This window comes from Bos grunniens, chromosome 18 (assembly GCF_055505025.1).
Source record: "Bos grunniens cultivar Pamir isolate PY7600 chromosome 18, Bosgru_T2T1.0, whole genome shotgun sequence".
Lineage (NCBI taxonomy): Eukaryota > Metazoa > Chordata > Mammalia > Artiodactyla > Bovidae > Bos > Bos grunniens.
Window position 1 is genome coordinate 10,038,179 of NC_141182.1, and position 26,443 is coordinate 10,064,621.

Below are 26,443 nucleotides of genomic sequence, written 5' to 3' on the forward strand. Positions count from 1 at the left end.
TTAAAAAAAAAAGACTCCATTTTAAAAGTGGTAAAAATCTAAGACACTATCTTAGAGAAGATAGTGTGTGTCCTTACCTACAAAAGTTAAAGGCATGCAGTGCATTCCTAGCCCTGTGCCTGCCAGGAGCTTCCATATGTGCCCTGGACACAGACAAGGGTGCTCCCAGCAGTGTGGGCAGCAGCAGCAGGAAGAGAAAGCAATCTGTGTGCTCACTAAGCACCTCGTGGCTGGTGAAGGACACCTCAGCCGTGTGGTGAGCCGCCCGGCGGCACTAACAGCGAACCCCCACCCCCCACCCCCTGAACATACCATACTGTGAAAAACACAATTTGCAGAAAAAATGCATACGGTGTGATTCCATTTATAGAGGATTAAAAAACTTGAAAAACTAATATGTGTAGAGGCAGATAAGGAGTAAAACTATGACGGAAAACAGTGGATTAAGAGATACAAAATTCTTGATAACCATCTTCCTTGGAGGGAAGTAAGGTGGGTGAGATCGAGAGGAAACGAGCAGAAGGTACAGTGGCATCACGCGTGGTATTTCCTGAGCCGGGTCATGGGAAGAAGTGTGATTCTGTTCTTCCTTATACGCTGCTATATGTTATGTCTGTGCACATACATGAGCTGTATATGTGTGTGTGTGTGAATTTCTTCACGTAAGATTCCTGTGTGTGTATGAAGCAATTCGTAATTTAAAAAAGAAAAGGGAGAAGTATGAGCTAGGTGACATTTACCAGGAACTAATCTTATCTCACTCAACATTTGTATCAATAACTTATCAAAATCATGCCTCAACCAGAGTAAGTGAGGGATAGCTAATCCATCAGATGATTGAATCAGGTTTTCTAAAAGGCATGGGCATGCTGCAACCATGAGCTGACAGTTTCATGTCCCACAGATGAATGTAACGTCTTTGCCTGAGATTCTTAAGAAGCCAGCTTACTAAATCAGGGTGAGATCCGCTATATTAAACAGTATTTCATATGAAAACGAGGTTGCGGTCCTGGTGGACCACAAGCTCGAAAGGCATTTCTGCGTAAGTGCCTTCTGAATGAGCTAATTTCTGCTTCAGGAACAGTGACCATCCTCCCACGGTCAGCACAGGTCAGGTCACATCTTGCATATTTTGCTCTCAGCACCTTGATATGAGTAGGAAGTTGACAAACTGCAGCAAAGGCAGAAGACTGGAAATGAAATATGCATCAATAGGGAAGTCTTTTCAGTTCATCAGAGGGAAACATGCAAGAGCCAGAGCAGAGCACGAGGTTTCCAGAAGACTGGTTCCAGCTTAGTTTGCAAAAGAGCTCACCAGTGGTCAGACATGCCCCAGAGAGCAGTGGGCAGCTTTGTAAGGTGTGAGTCTAGGTCCTTGCATGTGCAAACAGAAACTGGATGACTCACGGTCCCTACAGTCACGCTGGAAGATGGACCCCAGGGCTCTGACATCCCTTGTACCTCACAGCTTCCATGACTCTGTAAGAACAACCAAAGAGAAGTCACAGGGGAAGCTAGAAGACAATTGGTTTAACACAGACTGATGTTGAGTGTGAAGTATCACAGGGCAGACAGCTAAGTCTTCCATACCCGCCCGGCAGTCTCCCAAGTAGCAACAGTTGCCCTGCAGATAACTCCTGGTCTTTCAGCAGGACCTGTCCCTCTGCTGACCTTGGACCCAGCAAAGGGATTTTTGTGGCCCAATTTCCAGCCCTGGACAAGGATAAGACCTTAGACTTGGGAGGCTGGAGACCTGAGTTTGAATCTCCCCTGCCTCCTATTTGACTCTCTTATCTCAAATTCATGATTATCTTTTTCTGAGTCTTATTTTCCATGATTTAAACAAGGATGAGGGCAACTATTTCAAAGAGTTCACTTCAGTTCAGTCGCTCAGTCGTGTCCGACTCTTTGCGACCCCGTGAATTGCAGCACGCCAGGCCTCCCTGTCCATCACCAACTCCCGGAGTTCACTCAGACTCACATCCATCGAGTCAGTGATGCCATGCAGCTATCTCATCCTCTGTCATCCCCTTCTCCTCCTGTCCCCAATCCCTCCCAGCATCAGAGTCTTTTCCAATCAGTCAACTCTTTGCATGAGGTGGCCAAAGTACTGGAGTTTCAGCTTTAGCATCATTCCTTCCAAAGAAATCCCAGGACTGATCTCCTTCAGAATGGACTGGTTGGATCTCCTTGCAGTCCAAGGGACTCTCAGGAGTCTTCTCCAACACCACAGTTCAAAAGCATCAATTCTTCGGCACTCAGCTTTCTTCACAATCCAACTCTCACACCCATACATGACCACTGGAAAAACCATAGCCTTGACTAGACGGACCTTTGTTGGCAAAGTAATGTCTCTGCTTTTGAATATGCTATCTAGGTTGGTCATAACTTTGCTTCCAAGGAGTAAGCATCTTTTCATTTCATGGCTGCAGTCACCATCTGCAGTGATTTTGGAGCCCAAAATAATAAAATCTGACACTGTTTCCAGTGTTTCACAATCCATTTCCCATGAAGTGATGGGACCAGATGCCATGATCTTCGTTTTCTGAATGTTGAGTTTCAAGCCAACTTGAAACTCAAAGAGTAGAGGGGATTAAATAGGAAATAGGGAGCAACTGGTATATTTTACCCAACACCCCCGAAATTGTGAATAAGAACACTTCTAATACTCTTCACTCATTCATTCACTCATCCATTCATCCAACAAAAATTGACGTAATAGTTATACCCCAGGCACCCTGTTAACCTCCTACCAATTGGAAATATGTCTGTGGAGATGGTAAGTCCCTCCCTCAAGCCAGTCTAGCTGAGACTGACTACTACACAGATAATTGCAACCAGATGTGCACAGGACTGGGGTGAGGACAACTGGGAGAGAAACAAGGTCAAAGAGAAGGAATATTTAATCCCACCTAAGGAAGGAGTTTGAGGAACAAACTTTCCCAAGTGTCATAAAAGATGAGCAGAAAACATTGAGAGACAGGGCCAGCAAGGGAGAAAGGAGACTGTAAGAGTCCAGGTCTGAATGAACAGCATGTGCCAGGGCCCAGAAGTGACACATCGTGGCGACTTTGATGAAGCTCACATTCTGTGTGTCAGCCCAGATGAGCTAGCTGATACTGCGACAGTGTCTGCATCCAGGGGCTCTCCAGGAAGTGCTTTCTTTCTTCTTGTGAGAGTGTGCAGTGGGGGCTGGTTGGGGGCCCTGCCAGGATTCAGGCTAACAAAGAGTTTCCTTCTGGAACATTGGCAGAGCCTGGACAGAGGGAGAGATGGCATGGATGGGGACTGCCTCTTAGAGCTTCTGTCTGAAAGGGACACACCTGCCTCTGCTCAGGTTTCGTTGCAAGGCTGCACCTAAGTCCAGCAGAGGAGACAAACACAGTCTTCACGCATGGCTGAAAGGAACTGGAGGTATTTGTTGATGGCAGTAATGACCACCACAATCAGTGTGGCAAGAAGGGAGGGGGACAAAGATGAGGCGGTAGCAGAGGAGAAATAAACACCAGCCAGGTCAGGAAGGCCCATGACCGTTCATTCTAAATTTTTTACTGTATCCAGGAAGAACTATTGCAGTATATCAAGTCTGGGAATGACACAAGGAAATGTTCATTTTAGAAGCATTAAGTTGGAGATAGCAGGACTGGTGTTCATTCACTTATACCACAACCATCCTAATTGGTGAAACAGAGCAGAATAAATCCGCCTTGCATTTGGTGAAGGCAAGAGATAGTCAATCAACAGGCTTAACATGAATTTATAACATTTCAGAAGCGCTAAGTAGGAAGGAAAGTGAGAATAGGATAATGGTTTGGAGCTAGTAGCTTAAAGGTGAGAGAAGGGGGTCATTAGTAAGCATTAGAAGGTACGGGCAGCAGAACTGGGTCCTCTCTTAGTAAGAGGGCAAATGAGATAAGATACATGGAAATATCTAAGGCAAGAGGCTTCAATAAACACACTGAATCTGAATTTAGAGTTGGAATAGCTCTTTTGAAGCATTCAGTCCCCATGGACACAGTTGTGACACCAACCCTTTTCAGGAGAGTGGATAACAGACAAGCCACTCAGCTGGTTTATTAAGATGGAAATGTTCACAAGGGCTTAAATAAAGATTCAAGTCAATGGGAGCTGCCTTTTTAATTGATAACAGTGACTGGGAGGTAAAGGAAATGTGAGATGCTCACTGCCTGTGTGGCTAGAGCCCTGGAATTCTTTAGAGCACTCGAAGCCGACCTCCCTGTCAGTTAACTGTGAACTGATGGTCTGAGTGTGACCTTGTGTGCCTTCTGTAGAATAAGTGGATAAGATCAGAAGCGCAGTTGCCTCTCGTACCCCTCTCTTGCCACTCCTCACTCCAGCAGTCAGCACAATTCTCGGGTTTATCAGCTGAGGACACGCCTAACACAGCCTCTCCTCTCCGGCTTCCATGCCCTTATTAGCACCACGCGCTTGGAACTCACTGGCTTTGCTCTCTGCACCCTGCTAGAATCACAGGTGCTAAAGCTGAGGGGGTTTTCACAGGTGATCTGATGGTTCACCCTCCTTTGAATGCAGTATTCCCTGCTAGTACCCCACAGCGGGCACGCACACACACACACTCAGTGCTGAGAGCTCACTGCTCACCAGGCAAGACCTTGCATCACTGCACAGCTCCCATGGTTCCCATGTTCTCCACACCCCGTCCTCTCCCAGTATAAGACTGTACCATGCCCCCATATTAGGGCCCCTTCCAGTCATGTTAGTCTAGTTCCTCTTTCTCTCTCCTTTTTTTTAATCTTTCCTTCCCTTTCAGTCTTAAAAAGGTTGAAAACAAGGACCCAGTTACTAGAACTAATCTTTACCTTGCAGCAGCCCTGCCATCTAGACTGCCTGCCCTGCCCCCACTCCTGGCAGTCTCTGGTTTGTCTATTTCCCTTGGATGTTATGGGAACCAGGACGATGCAGGATTCCAACGTGATCCAAGTAGAGCAGAATCCAAGGGCAGAGGTAGAGGATTCTCACCCTTCTCCATAATACTGACTTCTCAGTACTGGCCAGAAATAGAGTCTGTAACAGGTGACATTCAGGGAAAATGTTCTCACTGAGCCCCTTGGACTGGATTAACTCCAAAGCGTCTTTCTGTTCAAATGTGTTGTGATTCAAAGAAGGAAAAATAATACACTGTGTACATTTTTCTTTCCTCAGAGATTGGAAAGACGAGAAAGAAGCTTGTCTTGTTCCTGTTTTTATAAAAATATAAAGCACATGTCCTCTGTGACAGAGATATTTCTTTCCCTTTAAACCCAGCAGAGCCCATGACAGAGCTTAAGTGTGAGCAAATGTCACACATTTGTCTTCTTGGGCCAGTTTCTTATGTTTCTGAAAAGATAGAATGGCTTTCACGGGATTGGAAATCTTGAGATTTAGGAGCTGGTCCCTCGCCTGTCTTTGAGAACTGAGCCTGGAAAATGTGTCCATCATTAGCTGACCCCAAGAAGACAATTTATGACCTCTGAGGGCAGAGGCCCAGAGGGTCTTCTTCCCTGAATTGAGTCTCAGGTAACTGATCCCAAACATCCTCGTGGCCATAGATATGCATATGTTGCTCGTGTCTGGTCCTGCCCTGCCCTGCCCTGTCCCTGCTGCCTGCCTCCATCTGCCTCATGCGTGCCTGTACAGCGTGGGTCCAGCACGGGCTCTGCGGCCTCAGACGCCTGGCTTCCAACCCCGATTCTACCAGGCACTGGCTGTGTGTGACCTCAAGCCCATCACCACTCTTCCTTCAAGGACAGCAAGGGGATGCAGACAGAAACCTCCATGAGGTCGAGTTCATGCACTAGAGCTCAGCACAGCTTCTCATGCATTGTGGGCCATGTGGTAGGCTGAATCGGACCGTGCAGACACTAAGTTCTGAGCCCTGAGACTGGTAAACTGCAGATGTGACTCAGTGGGGGGTCTGAGGTGAAGAGATTACTCTGGATTATCTAGGGTGGGGGTGGCAATATAATCACAAGGTCCTTAGAAGAGAGTGACAGAAGGCGTTAACACAGAAATACAGAAAAAGAGGTGGTGTGATGGCATAGCAAAGAGAGATCACAAGCCAAGTGATGCCAGCGGCCACCAGAAGCTGAAAGAGGCAAGGGACGAATTCTCCCCAGCACGTTCCAAGGGAGCGAGACACACCCACACCCTGATTTCAGACTTCTGGCATCCAGGATGTGGGGGAACACGTGTCTGTGGTTTTAATCTGCCCAGTGTGTGAGAATTTGATACAGCAGCCCTAGAAACAAGTGAAATCAGTGAGGGGTGCGTCAGGAGCGCCACTGAGACAGGAGCCCTGAGAGGCAGACACCTGGTCACGCCGTAGGTGGCACGTGGCAAATCCTTGGGGCATGTTTGCTCAATTATAGAATTCACAGATGGCTGCCTTCCTGCCTCTCTCTTTCTGTCTCCTTTTTACTGTTTCTCTTCCCTTCTTCTGTCCCCAGTGAAGTATAACTACCTGCAAAGCATCCCCTGGTGTAGGCTTCAGTCCCCCATTTAATTGCTAGCAATCCTTCCTTCTATCAGTCACAGGGAGCGGGCTGCTGAATGCTCACCTTTTGGTAAAATGAGTTGCTTAGGACCTTGCAGCTTCTTTTAGGGTTTCCTTTCTCTACTGGGATGGGATCTTTTGAACCACAATACTTTACCATTTTGCGTGGCCATGTCTGCGGCAGGCATGCATTTAAGAGGTTGAATTCAGTGCAAAGTGAACGTTCAAGAGTGTGGAAGGCAGTGGTTGATGTAATGGGTACTCAGGACCTTTAATTCAGTGCTTTTTCAACTTGACTTGCAAATAGAGCCTTAAAGTTTCCAGCTCTTAAAAAAATCTTTAATGTGCCCACTGTCTTAGCAGGAGGGAGTGTTTAAAGATGGCCAATGGTGTGTTCTGCAGGCTTTAATACCTCTTTGTGCTCAGTAAATGGGCAAGTCACTCTGTGGAAGGAAATGTTTTAAAGACTGAAATACTAAGTAATAATTGAGTAATCTGGGAGCAAGCAGATCAAGTCATCAGTAATGCAGGGAAAAGCAACTTGAGACTCACCCCGCCCTAAATCTCAGCTGAGAGCCACTAAAGATATTCTTCAGTTCAGTTCAGTCACTCAATCGTGTCCGACTCTTTGCGACCCCATGAATCGCAGCACGCCAGGCCTCCCTGTCCATCACCAACTTCCAGAGTTCACTCAGACTCACGTCCATCGAGTCAGTGATGCCATCCAGCCATCTCATCCTCTGTCGTCCCCTTCTCCTCCTGCCCCCAATCCCTCCCAACATCAGAGTCTTTTTCCAATGAGTCAGCTCTTCACATGAGGTGGCCAAAGTACTGGAGCTTCAGCTTTAGCATCATTCCCTCCAAAGAACACCCAGGGCTGATCTCCTTCAGAATGGACTGGTTGGATCTCCTGGCAGTCCAAGGGACTCTCAGGAGTCTTCTCCAACACCACAGTTCAAAAGCATCAATTCTTTGGCACTCAGCTTTCTTCACAGTCCAACTCTCACATCCATACATGACCACTGGAAAAACCATAGCCTTGACTAGACGGACCTTTGTTGGCAAAGTAACGTCTCTGCTTTTCAATACTAATGGAGATCCACGCTGCCCACCACAGGATGCTTTCAGAGCAACCTTGAACATGCATGTTTTGCACTATGGTGACATTTTGTGTTTAAGCATCTCTGTCTCTCCTAGTTGAATGTGGGAAGGTAGAGGAGAAGAGACTGCCTTATTCATTTCTATATCCACAGTCCTAGCACAGTACCTGCTACAAAGTGGCCCCAGTAGAATGGAGTTGAAATAAGTGAATATTTGCAACACACAGGCAGAATTTGTGCCTTCCTGGAGTGGGCACAGGGCTGGCCCTTGAAAGCACATCTGTATTCAAAACAAGATTCTTAGGTCATGCAAATTGCAAAGGGCCCACTGCACACTGATGAGGCAGCTGCGGTCTCTCCAAGCTCTGCAGGTATCATGGGCCGGTAGAGCACGAAGAGACCCTGAGAGGAGGCCAGGCCTGGCTCCCGCCATTTCCATAACTCTATTTTGTCTGTAAACAGTCCTGCATGGCCCTCCTTTGTTGCAGGCAGGTATTGCAGTAAAAGATGTCCCATTGCAGGTCCTCATGGCTCTCCAGGGCTTTTAGTGGTAGTGAATCATTGCCTGCACACACACACACACACACACACCTGTTTGCACACCCTCACTTTAACTTTCAACCATCTGTGTATTTTCTGCCTCCTGAACCCTAGGCCACAATAAGAGGGAGACAGGAGGGTCAGAAGCAGAGAAGGAGCTGTGATGAGGGAAGCAGAGGTCAGAGACACAGAGAGAGATTCGAAGATGCTGTGCTGCTGATGGCAAAGAAATGGAGGAAGGGACCAAGGAACCCAGAGCCGCAGGTGCCCCTCTAGCCACACAGCATTCCCTCTCCACTTCTTACTCATGACATCAGACCTTTGAGCATCAGAGGATGGCTCTCCCGGCCCTCCCTCTTCAGGGCTGTAATGGAAGCTTATGAACTGCTCTTGGCTGACAGAAAGAATTTCAGAGAAGACAGAGACGGCGGAAGTAAAGACCAATGTGGCAGCTTGAAAGAAGGGGATGCATTTTGATTATCTGTGAGTCCCCTGGCACATGGAATAAGCCCTGAAATATTATTAAGGCTTGATAATAGTAGTAGTGTTAGTTGCTCAATCGTGTCCGACTCTTTGCAACCCCATGGACTGTAGCCCGCCTGGCTCCCCTGTCCATGGAATTCTCCAGGCAAGAATACTGAAGTGGGTGGCCATTCCCTTCTCCAGGGGATCTTCCCCACCCAGGGATCAAACCCAGGTCTCCTGCCTTGCAGGCAGATTCTTTACCATCTGAGCTACCAGGCTTAATATTGAGTTAAAATAATGATCACCTCCCTCATACTTGCTGATCTACCTCTATCTATGCAACCTAAGATTACCTGAGGGGAAAAAAAACCAACTATTTCACCTAATCATGCATTCATTCAAACTTAACTTCTACTTCTTTATCAAAAGTCGAGCCTTTGACCTGTGCCTCTCTCATCTTATAATGATAATTATATTCTCAAAGAACAAAGTCCTGGACTGAATATTATATATATTAACCTCCTTTACCCACACAACAAGCCTATTGATGAGTACCATTACTACCCAGGGAAGCATCGTGTCAAACCAGCCTGAGTCAGGTGCCTGTTGGCTCTCTCAGCTGGGGGAACAGATGCCTTTGGTCTCTTCCCTGCCAAACTATTTCCAAGAAGAGAACATTCCAATCTGGAAAGGCAGCACCATTAGGAGACTGAAATGCACACACAGGAGAGACGATTTAAAAACATAAGTGAAATGAGAAAATATTCATACAGAGTGAGCCAGACACCGTTGGCTCTCTTCTCCATTTATTCCATAACCAAATATTCACTGAGCATCTACTACGTGCCTGACGCTGCTTGGTCCCATGTGAGACAAGGGCGAATCCGTATGTATCACTCAGTTGTATGTGGTGTCTTAGTTACTCTGAGTGGTGTCCCGATGGCTTGCAAAAGGTAATACAGCTCTCAGAAGTGACATCACCCTGGAGAGAAACAGCGTGGCAACTGGAAATGACCCTCCTTGTGGCAGGATAGTCAGGGAGAAGCTTCACCACCCTCCTCCCAGGCAGAGAGCCTGCACATCCAGAGGGGTCCCTCTTAGATTTCAATGTCAAGCATGTTTAATTTCAGATTCGTGTGACCCTGATCAAACTCCTTCATCAAGTTGTATTCTTCATAAAAGATCCATTTCCCCAGGCTCATAAAAGGACTCCTTCTAATTTGGTGTTATTTTATAAATACTTTCATTGCTGCATCAATCACAGGCAGCTGACTTCCCAGCCATAAAACAACAGCTTGCGACATCACCATGCTACCCAATATGTATTTACTTATCAAGTTGAAGAACACATGTTTGCAAAATCAGCAACATTACAGCTCCAACAGCAATTTGCGGGCACTTTCTCCCCATTGAAGGCAGAGTCTCGCATCTTGGATGTGCCGTATTTCTACATCCTGCCTCATTTTTATCTTGTTACTGCAGTAACCACCAGCACCCCCTCCCCCACAGTGCCAAACTTCCCAAGCCTCCTCATGAATCATGCCTGTGACTTCAGGCAGGTTATTTACCTAACAGGGGCAGTTCTGGGGTCATCAATCTAGTCTTCACTCCAACTCGGGAGTGAAGCTGGCCCTACTAATCCTTTGAGCTCTCGACATGGCTCAAAAATACCCCCAGAGTGTTATGTAACCAGTCTGCAGCAAGAGTTCTTGAAAATTAATTATTCCATGTGCAAAATGTAATTTGAAGTGTCTAAGGGCCGTGACCTGTGCTGAAGGCATCATGGCTTGGCCACTGAGGGCCTTCGATTCCACCTTCACCCATGTCAGCTTCCCTCCCTGTAACATGGGGCTAATGATAGATACAGCACTGACTGCAGTGCTCTTAACAGTCTGGGCAGTGGTGGGAACCAGCGGGAAAGGTCCTCTGTGTGTCCTCCTGAGGACCTGCTCAGTGCTTGTGTTTGGCGATCCTGGGCAGGGTGTCTGACTTCTCGGAGTCTCTGCTTCTCCTTCTTCAAACAGAAAGGACCTAATTACTCTGGCAGGGCTGTGTGGGGACTATTCCTGGCACACACTAAGTCCACACATTCCTTTTCCTCCCTGTAGAATAACTGCACAGGCTGCCTCATAGGGCCTCCTCTATTTTACATGGATCTTTGAACCAACTTTAAACAGTGGCAGGTGTCTGCTTAGCTAACAGCTGAGGACACTGAGGTTGTGAGAACTTTCACATATCACCCGGATCACGTGGCCATTAAGTAGACTGTCAGAGTCCCCATCTGTCTGGCCCCGTCTATTGCCAGGATTGCTTTCTTCCGACTCTATGCCCAGTCACTAGATTTAGGATTTCTAACGGTGAGTTTCAAGCATCAAGAGTATTTTTAAATCTTCCCAGGTGATTCAGATGAGCAGCCAGCTTACAATGTACGATTCTCATATTTCTTTAATGTCATACTGGTGTGTGACCTCATCTGGGGGGACCCAGGTTGTCAGGAGAGAAAACTAAGCATAAGTATCTTATTTAAAAAAAAAAAAAAGAAGGCAGCCCAGGACCCGGCAAATCAAGGCAGAGGCCAGGAAGACAGCAGCTTGGGGGTGTCTGAGGTGAGCTCTAGAGCTGTGAGCCGGGAGACAAATAGAGTGTGGAGCTCACACAGGTGTCCTGGGGCAGGGATCCCAGAGCTTGGGAGGTGGGAGCCAGCACAGAGCAGGTCAGGAGTCAGAAAAGACCCTGTGTAGACTTTGTGATGCTTCTCACATAATAGGGATGACTCTGTTGGGGAGGCTACGAGTTCTGGGAGCAGTGACCACTGGAGCCCTAGTGATGGAGACAAAGGGGTTCTTGTTGTGGCTTGACTGGCAAGATCTCTGACGAGATGCCCACTGTCCCCTGGGAGGTCTCGGTGCCCCCTTGTACATTTCCCTGGCCTCTCTCAGGTCTGGCTCCTCGCTCTTAACCAGAACAAGCTGCATAGTTTGCAGAGTGAATATGTGGCCCCCCCGTGTTCAACAATTATTAAGAATGTCAAGAAGGTGACAGCAGAGTATCAAAACAAGCACAGGGCCCTTCTGAACACAGTGCCCTGGCCGATCACATGGGCTGCTCTTGAACTTGCCTTAGACCCAGGTCTGGCCATAGACGGCAGCAGTTGGGGTGACCCGCACCGTTTCTGGCTGAAGTACTTCCTGAGCCTGCACATGGCTTTGCAGCCTCTGCTCTTCCCACAACAGCCGTGAAACCATGTGCCCCAGTGGCAAGACCACCAGATCCCAGAGTTTAAGTCCCTATGTCACAACTGGGAACGAACCGCCTGAAAGGGAGCCCTCCAAATGGACTGACTCTGAGCAACGGGTTAAGCCATGTGTTAAGCCAGTAAAATTTCGGCTTGAAATTTATTTTCTCAGTCTACACCAGCCTAATACATAGTCCGTGTTTGTAAACAACAAAACTGCCTCGCCTTTGCCCTTTAAATAGATATAAATAAGGAAAACAGGCCAATTTTCAGACTTTACCTACGAATTAATATTTAGGGCAAGTCAGGCATGAATTATTTACCTGTTTCTGCTTATACCTTCATCATTACCTCAAGCTGTAATAGAAGAAAGACGATAAGAAATAAAAATATTCATTCTTTATTCATTCATTCACCTTATTCATTTATTGATTCACTCATGCATTCAAAAAAATGTTTACAAAACTCTTAACTATGTACAAAGCATTATCCTGGTATCTGAAGATTTTCATGCTTTTCTCAAGAAATTTAAGCAGAAAAACTAAATGATGTTAGTGTTGGCATGTACTTTTTTCATTTACTGAAGCATAGTTGATTTGCTATGTTGTATTAGTTTGTGCTGTACAGCAAAGTGGCTCGGTTATGAGCATATATGCATTATTTTTCAGATTCTTTCCTGCTGTGCTTTATCACTGGATACTGACCACAGTGCCCTGTGCTATACAGTACGACCTTGTCACTTATACATTCTATACAGACTTGTTTGCATCTAGTATTAGCATGTTCTTCAACATTATATACCATGTATATATGCATATTCGGCGGGGCTAATATTTGAGCCATTGTGAGGGGAATAAATACAGAAGAGACAGTATGACTGTGCTCAGTGAGTTTCACATCGGTAAGAGAGAGTTCTTCCAAAAGAGAGGCTGGTTATTTCCATTCTGTGGGTGTGGGATTTTAAAAGTGCCGTTACTCTTAGATACAAGGGTGTACATGACTCTGAGATGGCATTTCCCAGCCTCAGCACTACTGCCGTTTAGGACTGCTTGATTCTGTGTGGTGGGGCTGTTCCATGCCTTGTGCAGTGTCTAGCAGCAGCCCTGGCCTCTGCCCCTAGATTCCAATATCGTGACAACCCCAAAATGTCTCCAGACATTGCCCAGGGTCAGCTGAGGGATAGAATCAACCCCACTGAAAACCACTGCTCTAGGGAGAACTAGAATTACTTTCTAAATATCTCTTAAATTGGTTTAGCAACAAACAAACAAAAACTACATAACTTCCTCTTGTCTTTCCCTTGAGTTTTATGGGAAAAAATATTTTCCCATTTGACAATTTCAGCTACTTCCTACTAATCCTATACAAAGATTTCTTTTTATTACCGTGGAATGCTAAAGATAGATATTCCACTTAAAATTGCTTTTTTGAAGTATTTTAGGCAAAATCAGTTAATTCAACAGCGTTTCCTGGATCCTTTTGAAAGAGCTGCATAGAAAAGGAATTAGAGATAAAAAGATTAAATAGAATTTTTTAATAGGTTTTGAGAAAAACATTACCTTCAAATGCTGGATGAAATGAAGGAATTAGGGCAATAAAGTGAATCCTGGCAGGAGGGACCCTAGTTTTACCATGTGTTACCTTCTATCTCAAAAACAGTTATTTTTCCCAACATCTGGCCTGCTGCAGCTCAAACAACAGCTCACCAGAGAAGCAGGGCAGAGGCGCCAAGAGATTGAACGATTAGCAGGCGCAACCAAGAATTGAAATAATCATAAGGTGGCTCTGTCACCGCCATCTTTTTATCGCTATAAAAATAAACAACCTTTGAAAACAGATGGGAGACAACTATTGCTCAACTTGTCATAACTTATTACATATTTGACTGTCAATTTGTATTTAAAAAACCAACTAGCTCCTGGGAGGGAGAGCAAATTTGAGAGCAGAAGTTGATCGCATTTCAAATCAAGCCTGCGGTAATTGCAGCTGCGCAGAGGCACTCCTGGCTGCTATTATAGGAAGCGGGCGACCATCTCAATATTGAAGGCGTTCTCACTTTTAAGAACAGAGTTGTCTTCCTAATTGAAGGTACTCACTCATCTCAAACCTGCATGGAAAGTATGTACTTTGTGCTGGTTTGATTCAGTGCTTCTCCAGAGAATACTCATTAGATAACCTCCACACTTAGTAATCAGCATGGTGCAGTGATTTATGGTGACGTCATTGGTAGCCCCAAAAGCCCAACATTTAGGAAGCAGGTTGCATTTTCTTCTCATCTTATTTTTTGCCTGCACCTGTCTCTTTTGATTCTGGTCCAATCCATTGAATGTATTGTGCTATCTGGTTAATAAAAATGGCAACTTCCACACTATTTTTTTTTTTTTGGCAGTATTTTCTAGCTTCTATGTGAAAATAATCCACTTATAATCCTATACCTGTTATCTATTGCTGTATAATGATACACATCAAAACTTAGTGACTTAAAACAACAGTCATTTATGTGTTCATGATTCTGTAAGTCGGGATGGGTTCAGTGGGGCATTTCTCTTGTTCGTTCTGCCTGGGGTTGGTCACATGGCTGCTGTCGTGCGGGAGTTCAGTTGGAGCTGAATGGTCTAAGATGGCCTCAGCTTTCATGTGTGATGGGTATTTAGGGGTATCAGCCAGGGAGCATCACTTCCCAGATATGTGGCCGCCTCCAGCAGGAGAGCCCAGATACCTTTAGATGGCGACTGGGTTCTAGGACAAGCTCCAGTGAATAGGCACTTCCAAACCTCTGTTTGTATCCATGTGTCCCATTGGCCAGGGAATGTCAGGTGGCTAAACCCACAGTCCAGGTGGAAGGAACCATACACAGTTATGTGGAAGTGTGGCTTGATGGGGGCCACTAATAGGACAGTCTTACCACCTGATAGAAAGATTATCTCTGGATTCAAGATGATTTAAGTAAGTGGAAGTCAGCTTGAATATTTGAAAATACCTGAGAAATTGTGACTAGTTGTTTCCACTTTTGACTAAATTACTGCCCTCTAGCTCTAGGCTAAAGCGACAAATTTTACTTAAATTTACTTTCTAGAGTAACACTACTTAATAAAGTGCATTTATTTATTTTCTTCAATCTTTACCTTCTCCTTTTTCAGAGAGCATTAGTTGTGACTGCGTGAAATAACAAACTCAAAATAACAATGGCTCAAACAATATGGGCTTTTACCTTTTATTTATTTTTTGTTCATGTAAACAAAGCCAAAGGCAGGAAGTCCAAGCTTTCCTTCAAACTCCATGTCATCAGAGACTCAAATTCTTTGTGGTCTGCCTTTCTATCATATGTCTTTTATTTGAAGGGCCACCTCGTGGTCTAAAATGGCTGCTGAAGCCATCAGTCTGTGGGGTCTGCTCTGGGTGAAATATAATATAATTCCATGACCCTACTCTGGGAATGGGGCCGGAGAGTCATACCCTTGGGGCCAATGGGTCTGGGCTGCCGTCAGAGAGAAGCCAAAGGTCATTGGCATCTTTATCTAAACTCACATCATCAAGAACTCTTACGAGTCTAATGCACAGCCTGGCCACCACATGCAAATGTGCTGATGAGTGACTGTCCCTGGACAATTAGGGAGCAGAGGGGCAGCACCCCCATCCCCCGCCCCACAAGGAGCAATGACAAAGTTAAACCTCACCGGGCTTGGCCTTAAATCTAACTTGCTCCCTCCCTCCCCTCCTCCCCAGAGTCAGGGTCAAAGCCTCTCTTCCCCTGAGTGTCAGGAAGCACTTTCTTTAGGAGTTTCCTCACCCACAGCAGACCGCCCCCTCCTCCTCCCACCCCGCTCTGCTAGTAGAGTGTTTTGGAGATAAGCAGAGAAACTTAAAGTGAATTATGAGGAGCAGCTTGCAATTGGACATCCCCTCAAATGAAGATAAAGCAGGTCTGAAGTGCTAATGTAGGTCAATGGGAAAGTAAGACATTATTTACGATTCATTCCTCGGGTGCTTTTTCAGGAATGCACGCACCGCAGAGTGCTGCTGCCTCCGGATACCTCTCAGATTGGTTTGGTATCTTTTGTCAACTAATCTAGACAGTTTCCCTGTTAATTCCCATGTACATGGAAACATTGACAAGACCAGAGGAAGCTGGTTCATGCATGCATGAGCTCAACAGACGTTTCTAGGCTATCTAAGGGAAGAAAGGGATGGTTTCCTTATGAGATTTTAATTAATCCCCACGTCTGAGATGCTGAGCATGAATGCCACAGCGAGAACTGCACTGGGTGGTTGGGTCCCCCCAGACATTTGACTCGTCACCATCACAGCACAGCAATGAGGTCCCCAGAACTGAGTTGCAAGTTGCAGCAGTGAATATGAATATCAATAAAACTTATATCTCTTGAGTGTTTACCATTGCTCAGCCATTGGACTTCATATTCCTCAATTTATTCATTCCTTTTAGGGTCAGTGTAACCTCCAAGAGGGAGAAAATTGGTACTTGGAGGGGGAGGGTATTAAAAACATGAGCTATTACAATGGTTTGTGGTCCTCAAAGGGCCATCATATATACATAAATATCTATGGCAGGAGATGGCTTGTAGGAAAAAAACATATTTGAAAATATTCTCTGTGGATTGACATGAAAAAATAAAGGCTGAGAAACACTGCATTATTTTGTTCGATGCCCACAACAACCAGTGAAGGGAGATGCTCTTTTGAGAGTGAGAAAGTTGAGGATTCGTGATGTAAAGGAATTTGCCCAGGGATGCCTAGATGGTTCTTGGTGGGGTAGGATTTGATAGTAGACAGGCCACATCCTCAGTGGTGCCTCTTAACACTATTCTGCCTGCATTGGCTCGCCTGGTTCTCTCCTCGCTATTAAGGACTATTAGGAGAAAGCTGGGCTGTGTCCACATGTGTAGTCAGAAAGTAGTTCCAGGCTGGTTGACAAGTGGGGAGTTGGACGTTCTGGGCCACTGAAATCACAGTGGAGCAATCTGCATGTTTGTGCTCTCACAGTCATGACCATGAGATATGCCTGTATCTGGAAGCAGAACTTGGCCGGTAGGGTGACACCTCCATTCTGGTTTGCCCAGGGCTGTCCTGGAATGCTCTCAGCCTCCTGCACACTGGCCTGCTTGTCATCCCATGTCTAGAATGCTTGCTGGGCATTTGGTATCAGGATGCCCAGAACCCCTTCATCCTGAAGGGTTTCAACAGAAATCAGTTTCCAATCAGCATCAGTCTGACTAGATGTGCCCCCCACAATACATCTGTGACCTTCTTACCTGGCTGAACAAGTCAAGGTGCCAAGAGTCCAAGGGCTTCCCTTCTGACACTTAGTGATGCCTGCCATCTCTGATCACATCAGTTTTTAAATTTTCCATCCCTGGAAAGCACACAGTTGCTTCAGCTGTGCTATCAGAAGTCCTGTGCCAAATACAGACCTGAATGTCCATGTCTCCATATACTATTCACTTATAGGAATATTGGTTTTGTATTTTTTTTTCTTAAAAGAAAAAAGAGCCTGACACTTTTGATCATATGAAGGAAATGTTCAGGGATGAAGCAAGCAAATGTCAAGAACAGAAGGATGTTGTCACCTGTGAGACAGACAGAGCGAGCTGTCTTTCAGAGTCTCCCACTCTTGAGGCTGGCTGACCTTTCCTGGAGATTGAAAACAGCCCCTTACCCTCTGATCCATGCTCTGCTTCTCAACGGTATGACTGTGCCTGAAATCACAAGGAAGCCAAACTTCAAATACCAGCTTCAAGGTCATGATACCAGGCAGCACCTATCTTTAATCAGAGAAATACAGCCAAGAAGAAGGGGATTTTGGCCAAGACAAAACCCTCCTAATAGTTTATCAGCCTGTCGAATTGGCAGCCATGTCCTTCGACAAAAGGAAATGATGGCCTGACTTAAGGCTTTCAGCCAGCACAGCTTGAAATTCTCCTATTCTGCTTTGGAGGGACCGCTGCTAGTTCATCTGGCTCTGGGAGTGATGGAGTGATTATCATTTATTTTGACACTCGGGAGAATATTGTGATGGGGGAGAAGACAGAAATGTACCACGTAGAGGACCTGCATGTGTGTCTATCATATAATTATCACATCTCTGCCATCGGGAAGCACTCACAGGCACAAGATGAGCACGGATGAGAAGCCGCTGAGACGGTAGAAATGAACGAGCGCTTCTCCGAGTCCAGGACTGGGGCTTGGGCAAAGTTGAGGCACCGGGGCCATCCAGACACACTGAAACAACTGTCCTGGCACCCACCAGCTGGCCACCAGCCCTGAACCTGGAACTGGCATGTGTCTATTGAATCCAGGTCCAATAAGGGCCTCTAGAGGGGAAAGAGCTCAGAGGCAGTGAGAAGCACACCTGGTTATGAAAAATGTCCAGGCAGTCCTGTCCATTCCTCTCACCAACGAGCTATCTGTGACTTCAGTTACTGTGGAATAAGTCAAAGCTACAGTGAGTTGTAAGAATGCAATTCTACCCAATGGACATTGATGGAGGACCTATTGTCAGCTACCAAGCTTATAAATATGAACAGAACACAGTCTGTGTCCCCCACAAGCTAGATTTAGGACAATGTGATCCATCACATAAAGATGTTCTTAAAATGAAGAGTTTCCATCAACAGAGAAGTTTGGGGAATGCTACAAATTCTGTTCTCTCTTGGAGATTCACAATATGCATTTGCTTATTAAGGATGCTAGGAATCCTTCAGGAGGCAAACCTGTTCAACTGTGCTTCCTGCATATTTCCCAAATGGGTTTCTCCACTGAGCCCACAGAACTAGGGTCTCTTGGAAACAATCTAGGAAATGCTGGTTTACGAGGCTTTTCCAGCCATTGCAGAACCTGGAAGTACTAAAATCACCATCCCATCCCTGGGGAGGAGTAGGCAAGGGCAGGATGATGGGCCCATCAAGCCGGGACTCAGGATAGAGCCCTGATCCTAGAGGAGGATTAGAGTACCGCATGGAGAAGCGTTGGAGGCTGCCGAATGTGTGTGTGTAGGTGTGTCAGTGTGTGTACACACGCATGTGTTTGTGTTCATAGAGATTTGTGATCTCCACAGTACAAACCCAAATCCACAAGCTAAAACTGCGGACAAGGTGGCAGTGTTAGTACAAGTTCATGCACCCGATGCAGAATGAGGCCAAACAGATGGTTCCATCAGAGTTTGGAGCTCATGCCCCAAGAAGCCCTGAACTCCCCAGAGGGTTTCAGCAAAGCACTTTTAAAAGCCAGGCTAGGGAGAGGAGCCGCAGGGAGCTACAGGAGGGGGAGGGCGAGGCAGGGTAACTCGGAGCAGACGGGTGCCCAGACTCCTGCCATGCCAGGGGCCAGTTTCCATGGACAACTCGACTCTGAGCTCCTGCGTCCATCTGAGGCCATTGCCTGCACCACCGTGATGGGCTCAGAGCCCAGGCCAGGACGATGATAAAGGAATCGGCCTCTGAACACTGACCTACCAGGCACCGAGCTATGTCATGTGTTGCCCTCCATACAGTGACCAGAGAGAGGAGTGTTACTGATGTCCTCATGTCAGGAGCAGGCGCATGGGGAAACTGAGGCTCACAGAAGGCTGGCTGGCTTGCCTGAGTTCACACAGTCAGCTATGACTGAACCTAGGTCAGGCTGCTTCCTTCAGAGCTGCAGACCCGTGCAGATGCCGTAAGTGGCGCTCACGCCCCAGAGGCAGGCCTCAGAAGTGAACCCAGACACGCGCTCACGCCCCACAGAGGCGGGCTTCAGAAGTGAACCCAGACGCGCGCTCACGCCCCACAGAGGCGGGCCTCAGAAGTGGACCCACATGTGCGCTCATGCTGGGCAAAGAGCAAGGCATGGCTTAATATCAGGTCACTTGCTCCCTAATAATCCATTAAAACAAAAAGCATCTTCTATATGTCCTTGGGAATATTCCAGAATAGCTTTTTATCATACCGTGCTGTGTGTGTATGCTCAGTCGTGTCCAACTCTTTGTGACCCTCTGGACTGTAGCCCACCAGGCTCCTCTGTCCATGGGATTTTCCTGGCAAGAATACTGGAGCAGGTTGCTATTTCCTCCTCCAAGGCATCTTCCCAACCCAGGGATAGAACCCATGTCATATGAACCCATCTATCATATACCATGTTATCAAATCTGTAAAAACTAACAATGAAAAATTACATGACTAATGAATGGCCTGGTAGAAACTAAAAATTCATCAACCTGAGAGGTGGTTTTTTTCCCCTCTTCTTATGAAGCCAGTCACAAACTGTGACAGTCCCAAACTGTGATGACTTTATTTTTTTATGCTTTCTTCTGCTTGTTCATCTCTAACTTCAATTAATGGCAAATTAAATAGGGCACGGATTCCATCAGTCAAGCATTCATTAGACACTGACAAAGTACAAGGCAGCCGGTCACACGTACGTGACTGGAGACTTTCTTGTGGCGTCCACAGTCCTTCCAGGCCTTGCCCACTCAGAGCGCAGTGAGCTCAGCCCAGGGTAAGATGTGGGCCTGGAAGCTGCCTCTGATTTCTGGCAGAGACCCCCAAGTAGGCCTGTTTTCCTAGACCATGAAGGCAACTGAGTGTACCCTTCACACTCACGCTGACAGACTGGCAGTGGCTGCCTGGCCCACTGGGCGGAGACAGAACCCTGATCCCACAGAGCGTCTCAGTGGGAAATAGAACACAACAATCAAATGGCTTGCTGCCATCTCCCAAAGGCAAGGGGCCAGGGAGCAGGCTGCTGCACATGCCAAGAACTTGCTGTTCTTACCCTGGACCCTGAGGCCTGCCCTGTGACAATTTCACAAAGAAGCAAAGGGCAGAGCTACACTTAGAGTAGCAGACATGTCCGGAGGCATCTGGCCTAAGGCAGTGTTGGTGAAATCAGCTGAGACTGTGGAACTAACTGACCCCACCTTAGAATACTCAGATGCTTTAAAGCCTGATCATTCAGACCTGATGGTTAGTAATCTGATTCCAATTGTGGGAAAGAATAAACTGGCTTTCACTGTTCAAGAAGCACTGTTATAAAAGGGAAAGGAACACCAGGATGGTAGCTGAGCTGGAGGGACTCTGTGTTTCCATTAAGCTAGGATATTTCCTGGATATTCCTACTGGGAACCATAGCTACTGCTTCAGCCTCACACCAGGTTGCCCCCATGCTGTGCACCCAGAGGATTCAGAATCGGGACGTGGGGCCTGTATTCACAGGAGCGTAAACTACAGTGAAGATCTGTGGTTGAGCAGGTCACCCAGGCTCACAGCTGTCAGGACAGCCGGCAAATGTGCCTGATTCTGTTCTAGTCTGTGCTTCTACTGGTGTTTATAACCATGATCCCTTTAAATTAAATTTTAATCTCAAGACTACATCCCCCTTGTAAAAATGATCAAAACATTAGAGATTGGGCTATCATCTTCTCCCGTCACCACTATTCCCAGGACCCTCTCCCCTTGCCCAAGTTTAGCCACCAAAATCAGTGTGAAGTCCACCCCTATAGACCTTCCTCTATCCGTTTATGGACATAAACTGTACCTGAAAAAATACATGCATAAAGTTTGTGGAATTTTCCGCATGTTAATAGGCTCACAGAAATGATGGTATACCGTGGGCCAGTCAGTCAGTCAGTTCAGTCGCTCAGTCGTGTCTGACTCTTTGCGACCCCATGAATTGCCTACTGTGGGTGACATTCCCCAACCTGATATTTTTCAGTTTTGGAGAGCCCCTCGTCTTAGAACACATTAGATCTACAAACCTTTTCTGAGTGCTGCAAAACATTCCCTAGTGTGGGGATGCCATCATTTTAGCAATTCCCCTGTTGTTGGACGTTTAGGTCGTTTCCCAGCTTTTCTCAGACTCGCCCTAACATCCCCACAAAAACACCTGTCAACACCCAAGTCGTCACGCCTGTGCACAGAGGTGCTCAAGTCTTGTCTGTTCCCGGTTCCCTTTAACCAGAAGTAACTGGGATGCCTTTCCCTTTGAGGCCCTCCCCCGCCCCTCCCTTACACCTACGCACCCTTGGGCCCTGTACCAGGGACCTCTCCCGAGCCCCTGGTTAGACGAGGCTGTTCTCTTCCGTATTCACATCACCCTCTCTCAGTGCACCGCCAGTGCGTTAATATTTTCATATGCTCTCTCTGCTGCTTATCGCTGACCTGCCAGACCCCAGGGAATGTGACTTTTTGCACCTCTATTTCCCCAGCACCCGGCCCAGGGTCCCCTCCCCCACGTGGTAGGCATTCGATAAGAGCTTTTAGAATGAAGGCCATTGTCACAGAGCCACATCCACAATGGGATGAAAACCCATGGAAGTAAACAGCATATCAGCAGAAGGAAAAATTAAGCTGTCAATCTGCTGAACAGCAAACATTTCTTTTCTATATTTCAGGTCTTTTAACGTGATGGAGGAGAGAGGGAGGGGGTAAGGGAAGCTAAAACCTAAGGGAGCCAGGGAAAGGCTTTGCTTTTCATAATCTGGAAAGTGATTGACACATCACTCTACAGCCATCGCCCAGGTGGGGGACGGGCTTGGCCCATCACTGTCCCCCGGGTGACCATCACATGCTCTCTGTCTCGCCCCCGCAGGGACCACGGTGATGCGGATGACAGCCTTTGATGCGGATGACCCAGCCACGGATAATGCCCTCCTGCGGTACAATATCCGTCAGCAGACGCCTGACAAGCCGTCTCCCAACATGTTCTACATCGATCCCGAGAAAGGAGACATTGTCACCGTTGTGTCACCTGCACTGCTGGACCGGGAGGTGAGCGGAAAGACACACCATTTCCCTTTCACGAGAATCGAACATGGCTTTCACACGCGGGAAGACGTGGGGCTTCCATCAATGACCCCTTCCATATCGTGGGAGCGGCAATGGGATATCGACCCGTGGCTGGATGGGGAAAATGGGTCAAGGGAGTGACATGTTATGTGACCCCAGAAAGCACACACCGAAAAAATCACGTCCTTTGAGGTCATTTGCATTCATTCAGCTTGATGGCTGTTTGCTCACCCGCCACTTGCTCTTGAGGCCCCTGTGACTGGGCTCCGCCTGCCTCACTTTTCCGCTCTGAGTGAGGGGAGATGGGAGGGAGGTGACTGAGATGACTGATGCTCTCCTTGTCACAGAATCCAGTGGCTTCAATTTACCCCTTTCTCAGGCCCTGCGCTGCCTGTGCCAGTGTGTGCTCTGGAGCCTGCCTCTCCCTTCAGGCTCGGCTCTTGTTCTGAGAGGCCATCCCTGTAGGGATCTCCCCATCTTCCAGGTCACGTGTCACAGACAGGTACCCATGGGCTGAGTCAGCCTACACGCCGGCTCTTTGGTTTGGCCCAGGGTGTTTTCATATTAGTTGCCATATCAAAATACTTCAACTTTGTATTCCTTTTTTTTTTTTTTTTATTCCCATTTCCAGCCTTTCTGAAAATCAGAAATTCTGGAAATCGGGGGCCCAGTTTCCATACATGGACGATCAGTCAGACCACTCGTGACTGTCAGAGGGAGCTGGTGGCAGCTGCCCCACTTAGGAGTGTTGTTCCTGGCCCACTTATGTCCCGCTGCACGTGCCCCCTGGTCCTGGCCTTTCTCCGAGTTCCAGGGCCACCCTGTCGAACCCTGCAGGCCAGGCTCCCTTCCATAAAAGAGCCTCTTGGCCCTTCACACAGGAAGATGCCAACCCACTTGGGGGTGCTCTGCATCATCAGCCACCCAGATCTGCCCCCATCCTGGGATCCCTTGTTCCCAGCAGGACATCGTCCCATGGCCTGTCCCCTGGCAGTCACCCTTGACTTCTGCAAGCCCATCTGCCCCAGGACGAGCGCTGGGTTTCCCTATGGGGTCCTGTGCATTTTCCCTTCCATGTTTTTGATTTAAAAATGCCTTCTCCTCACCCTTCTGTTTTCTTCACTGTAGCTCCTCCTGGGAGTCTGGGTCAGACCTGCCCACCTCTCTGGGAAGCCGGGCTCCACCCCCGGGTCTTGCACAACCTCTTGCTCCTGTAGTCCTTGACTGCTCTTACCTGCAGCCTCACTGGGCACTGGCCACACACTCCTTTACATGCTTGTCTCTCTCTTTAACGAATGTCCTCTTCCACTTGGTCTAGACCTGATGCAATAACAGCTAGTCTCAGACGGTTATTTAAGTTTTAATTGACATTCTTGAAATTACAATGTAAAGATCAGTTTCTCCATCAGACCAGACGAATCTCAAGTGATCAGGAGCCCGTGTGGCTAGTGGCTACTTTACCGACCAGGGCACAGGTAGACTGTTCCCACCATCACGGAAAGTTCTAGTGGGCACCACTGCATAGACAGGAAATGTCTTGAGAACAGAGATTCTTCGATCACCTGAATGTTTGTTTGACCGCTGCCTAGCACAGTTTCAGTGCTCTCAAAACTCCTAAGTATGTTTTTTTTTTAATTTAATTTTATTTTTTAACTTTACAATATTGTATTGGTTTTGCCATATATCGAAATGAATCCACCACGGGTATACACGTGTTCCCCATCCTGAACCCTCCTCCCTCCTCCCCCGCCCATACCATCCCTCTGAGTCGTCCCAGTGCACCAGCCCCAAGCATCCAGTATCGTGCATCGAACCTGGACTGGCAACTCATTTCATATATGATACTATACATATTTCAATGCCATTCTCCCAAATCATCCCACCCTCTCCCTCTCCCACAGTGTCCAAAAGACTGTTCTATACATCAGTGTCTCTTTTGCTGTCTCATATACAGGGTTATTGTTACCATCTTTCTAAATTCCATATATATGCATTAGTATACTGTATTGGTGTTTTTCTTTCTGGCTTACTTCACTCTGTATAATAGGCTCCAGTTTCATCCATCTCATTAGAACTGATTCAAATGTATTCTTTTTAATGGCTGAGTAATACTCCATTGTGTATATGTACCACTGCTTTCTTATCCATTCATCTGCTGATGGACATCTAGGTTGCTTCCATGTCCTGGCTATTATAAACAGTGCTGTGATGAACATTGGGGTACACGTGTCTCTTTCGATTCTGGTTTCCTCAGTGTGTATGCCCAGCAGTGGGATTGCTGGGTCATAAGGCAGTTCTATTTCCAGTTTTTTAAGGGATCTCCACACTGTTCTCCATAGTGGCTGTACTAGTTTGCATTCCCACCAACGGTGTAAGAGGGTTCCCTTTTCTCCACACCCTCTCCAGCATTTATTGCTTGTAGACTTTTGGATCGCAGCCATTCTGACTGGCGTGAAATGGTACCTCATAGTGGTTTTGATTTGCATTTCTCTGATGAGTGATGTTGAGCATCTTTTCATGTGTTTGTTAGCCATCTGTATGTCTTCTTTGGAGAAATGTCTATTTACTTCTTTGGCCCATTTTTTGATTGGGTCATTTATTTTTCTGGAATTGAGCTGTAGAAGTTGCTTGTATATTTTTGAGATTAGTTGTTTGTCAGTTGCTTCATTTGCTATTATTTTCTCCCATTCTGAAGGCTGTCTTTTCACCTTGCTTATAGTTTCCTTTGCTGTGCAGAAGCTTTTAAGTTTAATTAAGTCCCATTTGTTTATTTTTGCTTTTATTTCCAGTATTCTGGGAGGTGGGTCATAGAGGATCCTGCTGTGATGTACGTCAGAGAGTGTTTTGCCTATGTTCTCCTCTAGGAGTTTTATAGTTTCTGGTCTTACGTTTAGATCTTTAATCCATTTTGAGTTTATTTTTGTGTATGGTGTTAGAAAGTGCTCTAGTTTCATTCTTTTACAAGTGGTTGACCAGTTTTCCCAGCACCACTTGTTAAAGAGATTGTCTTTAATCCATTGTATATTCTTGCCTCCTTTGTCAAAGATAAGGTGTCCATATGTGCGTGGATTATCTCTGGGCTTTCTATTTTGTTCCGTTGATCTATATTTCTGTCTTTGTGCCAGTACCATCTAAGTATGTTTTTTGACATATTAGTAAGAATGAGTTGGAGATGACAGTAAGATCTTACATGTAAAGGGTGGGAAACTAGAGCTGGAAATGGGGAATTATTGGAAGGGAAGGAAGAGAATGAAATTTGCCTTGAAACTGTGATTGTCACTTGGAACATGCAATGGTTTTTCATCAAAAATAGGAAGCAGAAAAAAGAACATTTCAAGTCTGTTTCCTCCATTTTGTCTCCCATTCTTTTACCAAACCTCTTTATTTTTGTTATTGCCTGACTGATGTATTATCTTCTTCAGAGGGAGGTAATGACTTTCCAATTCTCCCTTTATCCCCCGTCTAGCATGTGTGTGAAAGAGTGCACATGTGCACGCGCACACACACACCAGCTTTCCCATAACCCCTAATTCTCCCAAAATCACTTACAAATTCTTCTTGCAAAAGAAAGATGAAATGGTGATTTGTCTATCTCAGCTTCTATTTTTACTGATAGAAAATGTTTTGTCTCTATTTATAAAGCAGAATGATAATATAGTAGATCACAGCATTTTTAAGGTTTATTTGGGGGTACCAATGTGTCTCAAGTTCATGACCCTGTCATTTGGGTGTTTGTTAAATTGCAAGTATATAATTATGGGAGTTGAATTAAGCCTTTCTAGCCACAATACATTTAAAAAAGGGAAAAAAA

The 26,443-nt window shown here is 46.3% G+C and overlaps 1 protein-coding gene across 2 annotated transcripts in view; it reads left to right on the top strand.

The window, feature by feature from the left end:
• Positions 1 to 26,443, top strand: part of CDH13 (cadherin 13) — a 1,010,942-nt gene that overhangs the window by 761,007 nt on the left and 223,492 nt on the right. For both annotated transcript variants that reach the window (XM_086350076.1, XM_086350077.1), the window contains exon 7: positions 22,436 to 22,614. In XM_086350076.1, the coding sequence (XP_086206202.1) occupies positions 22,436 to 22,614 (179 nt within the window). The remainder of the gene's footprint in view (positions 1 to 22,435; positions 22,615 to 26,443) is intronic.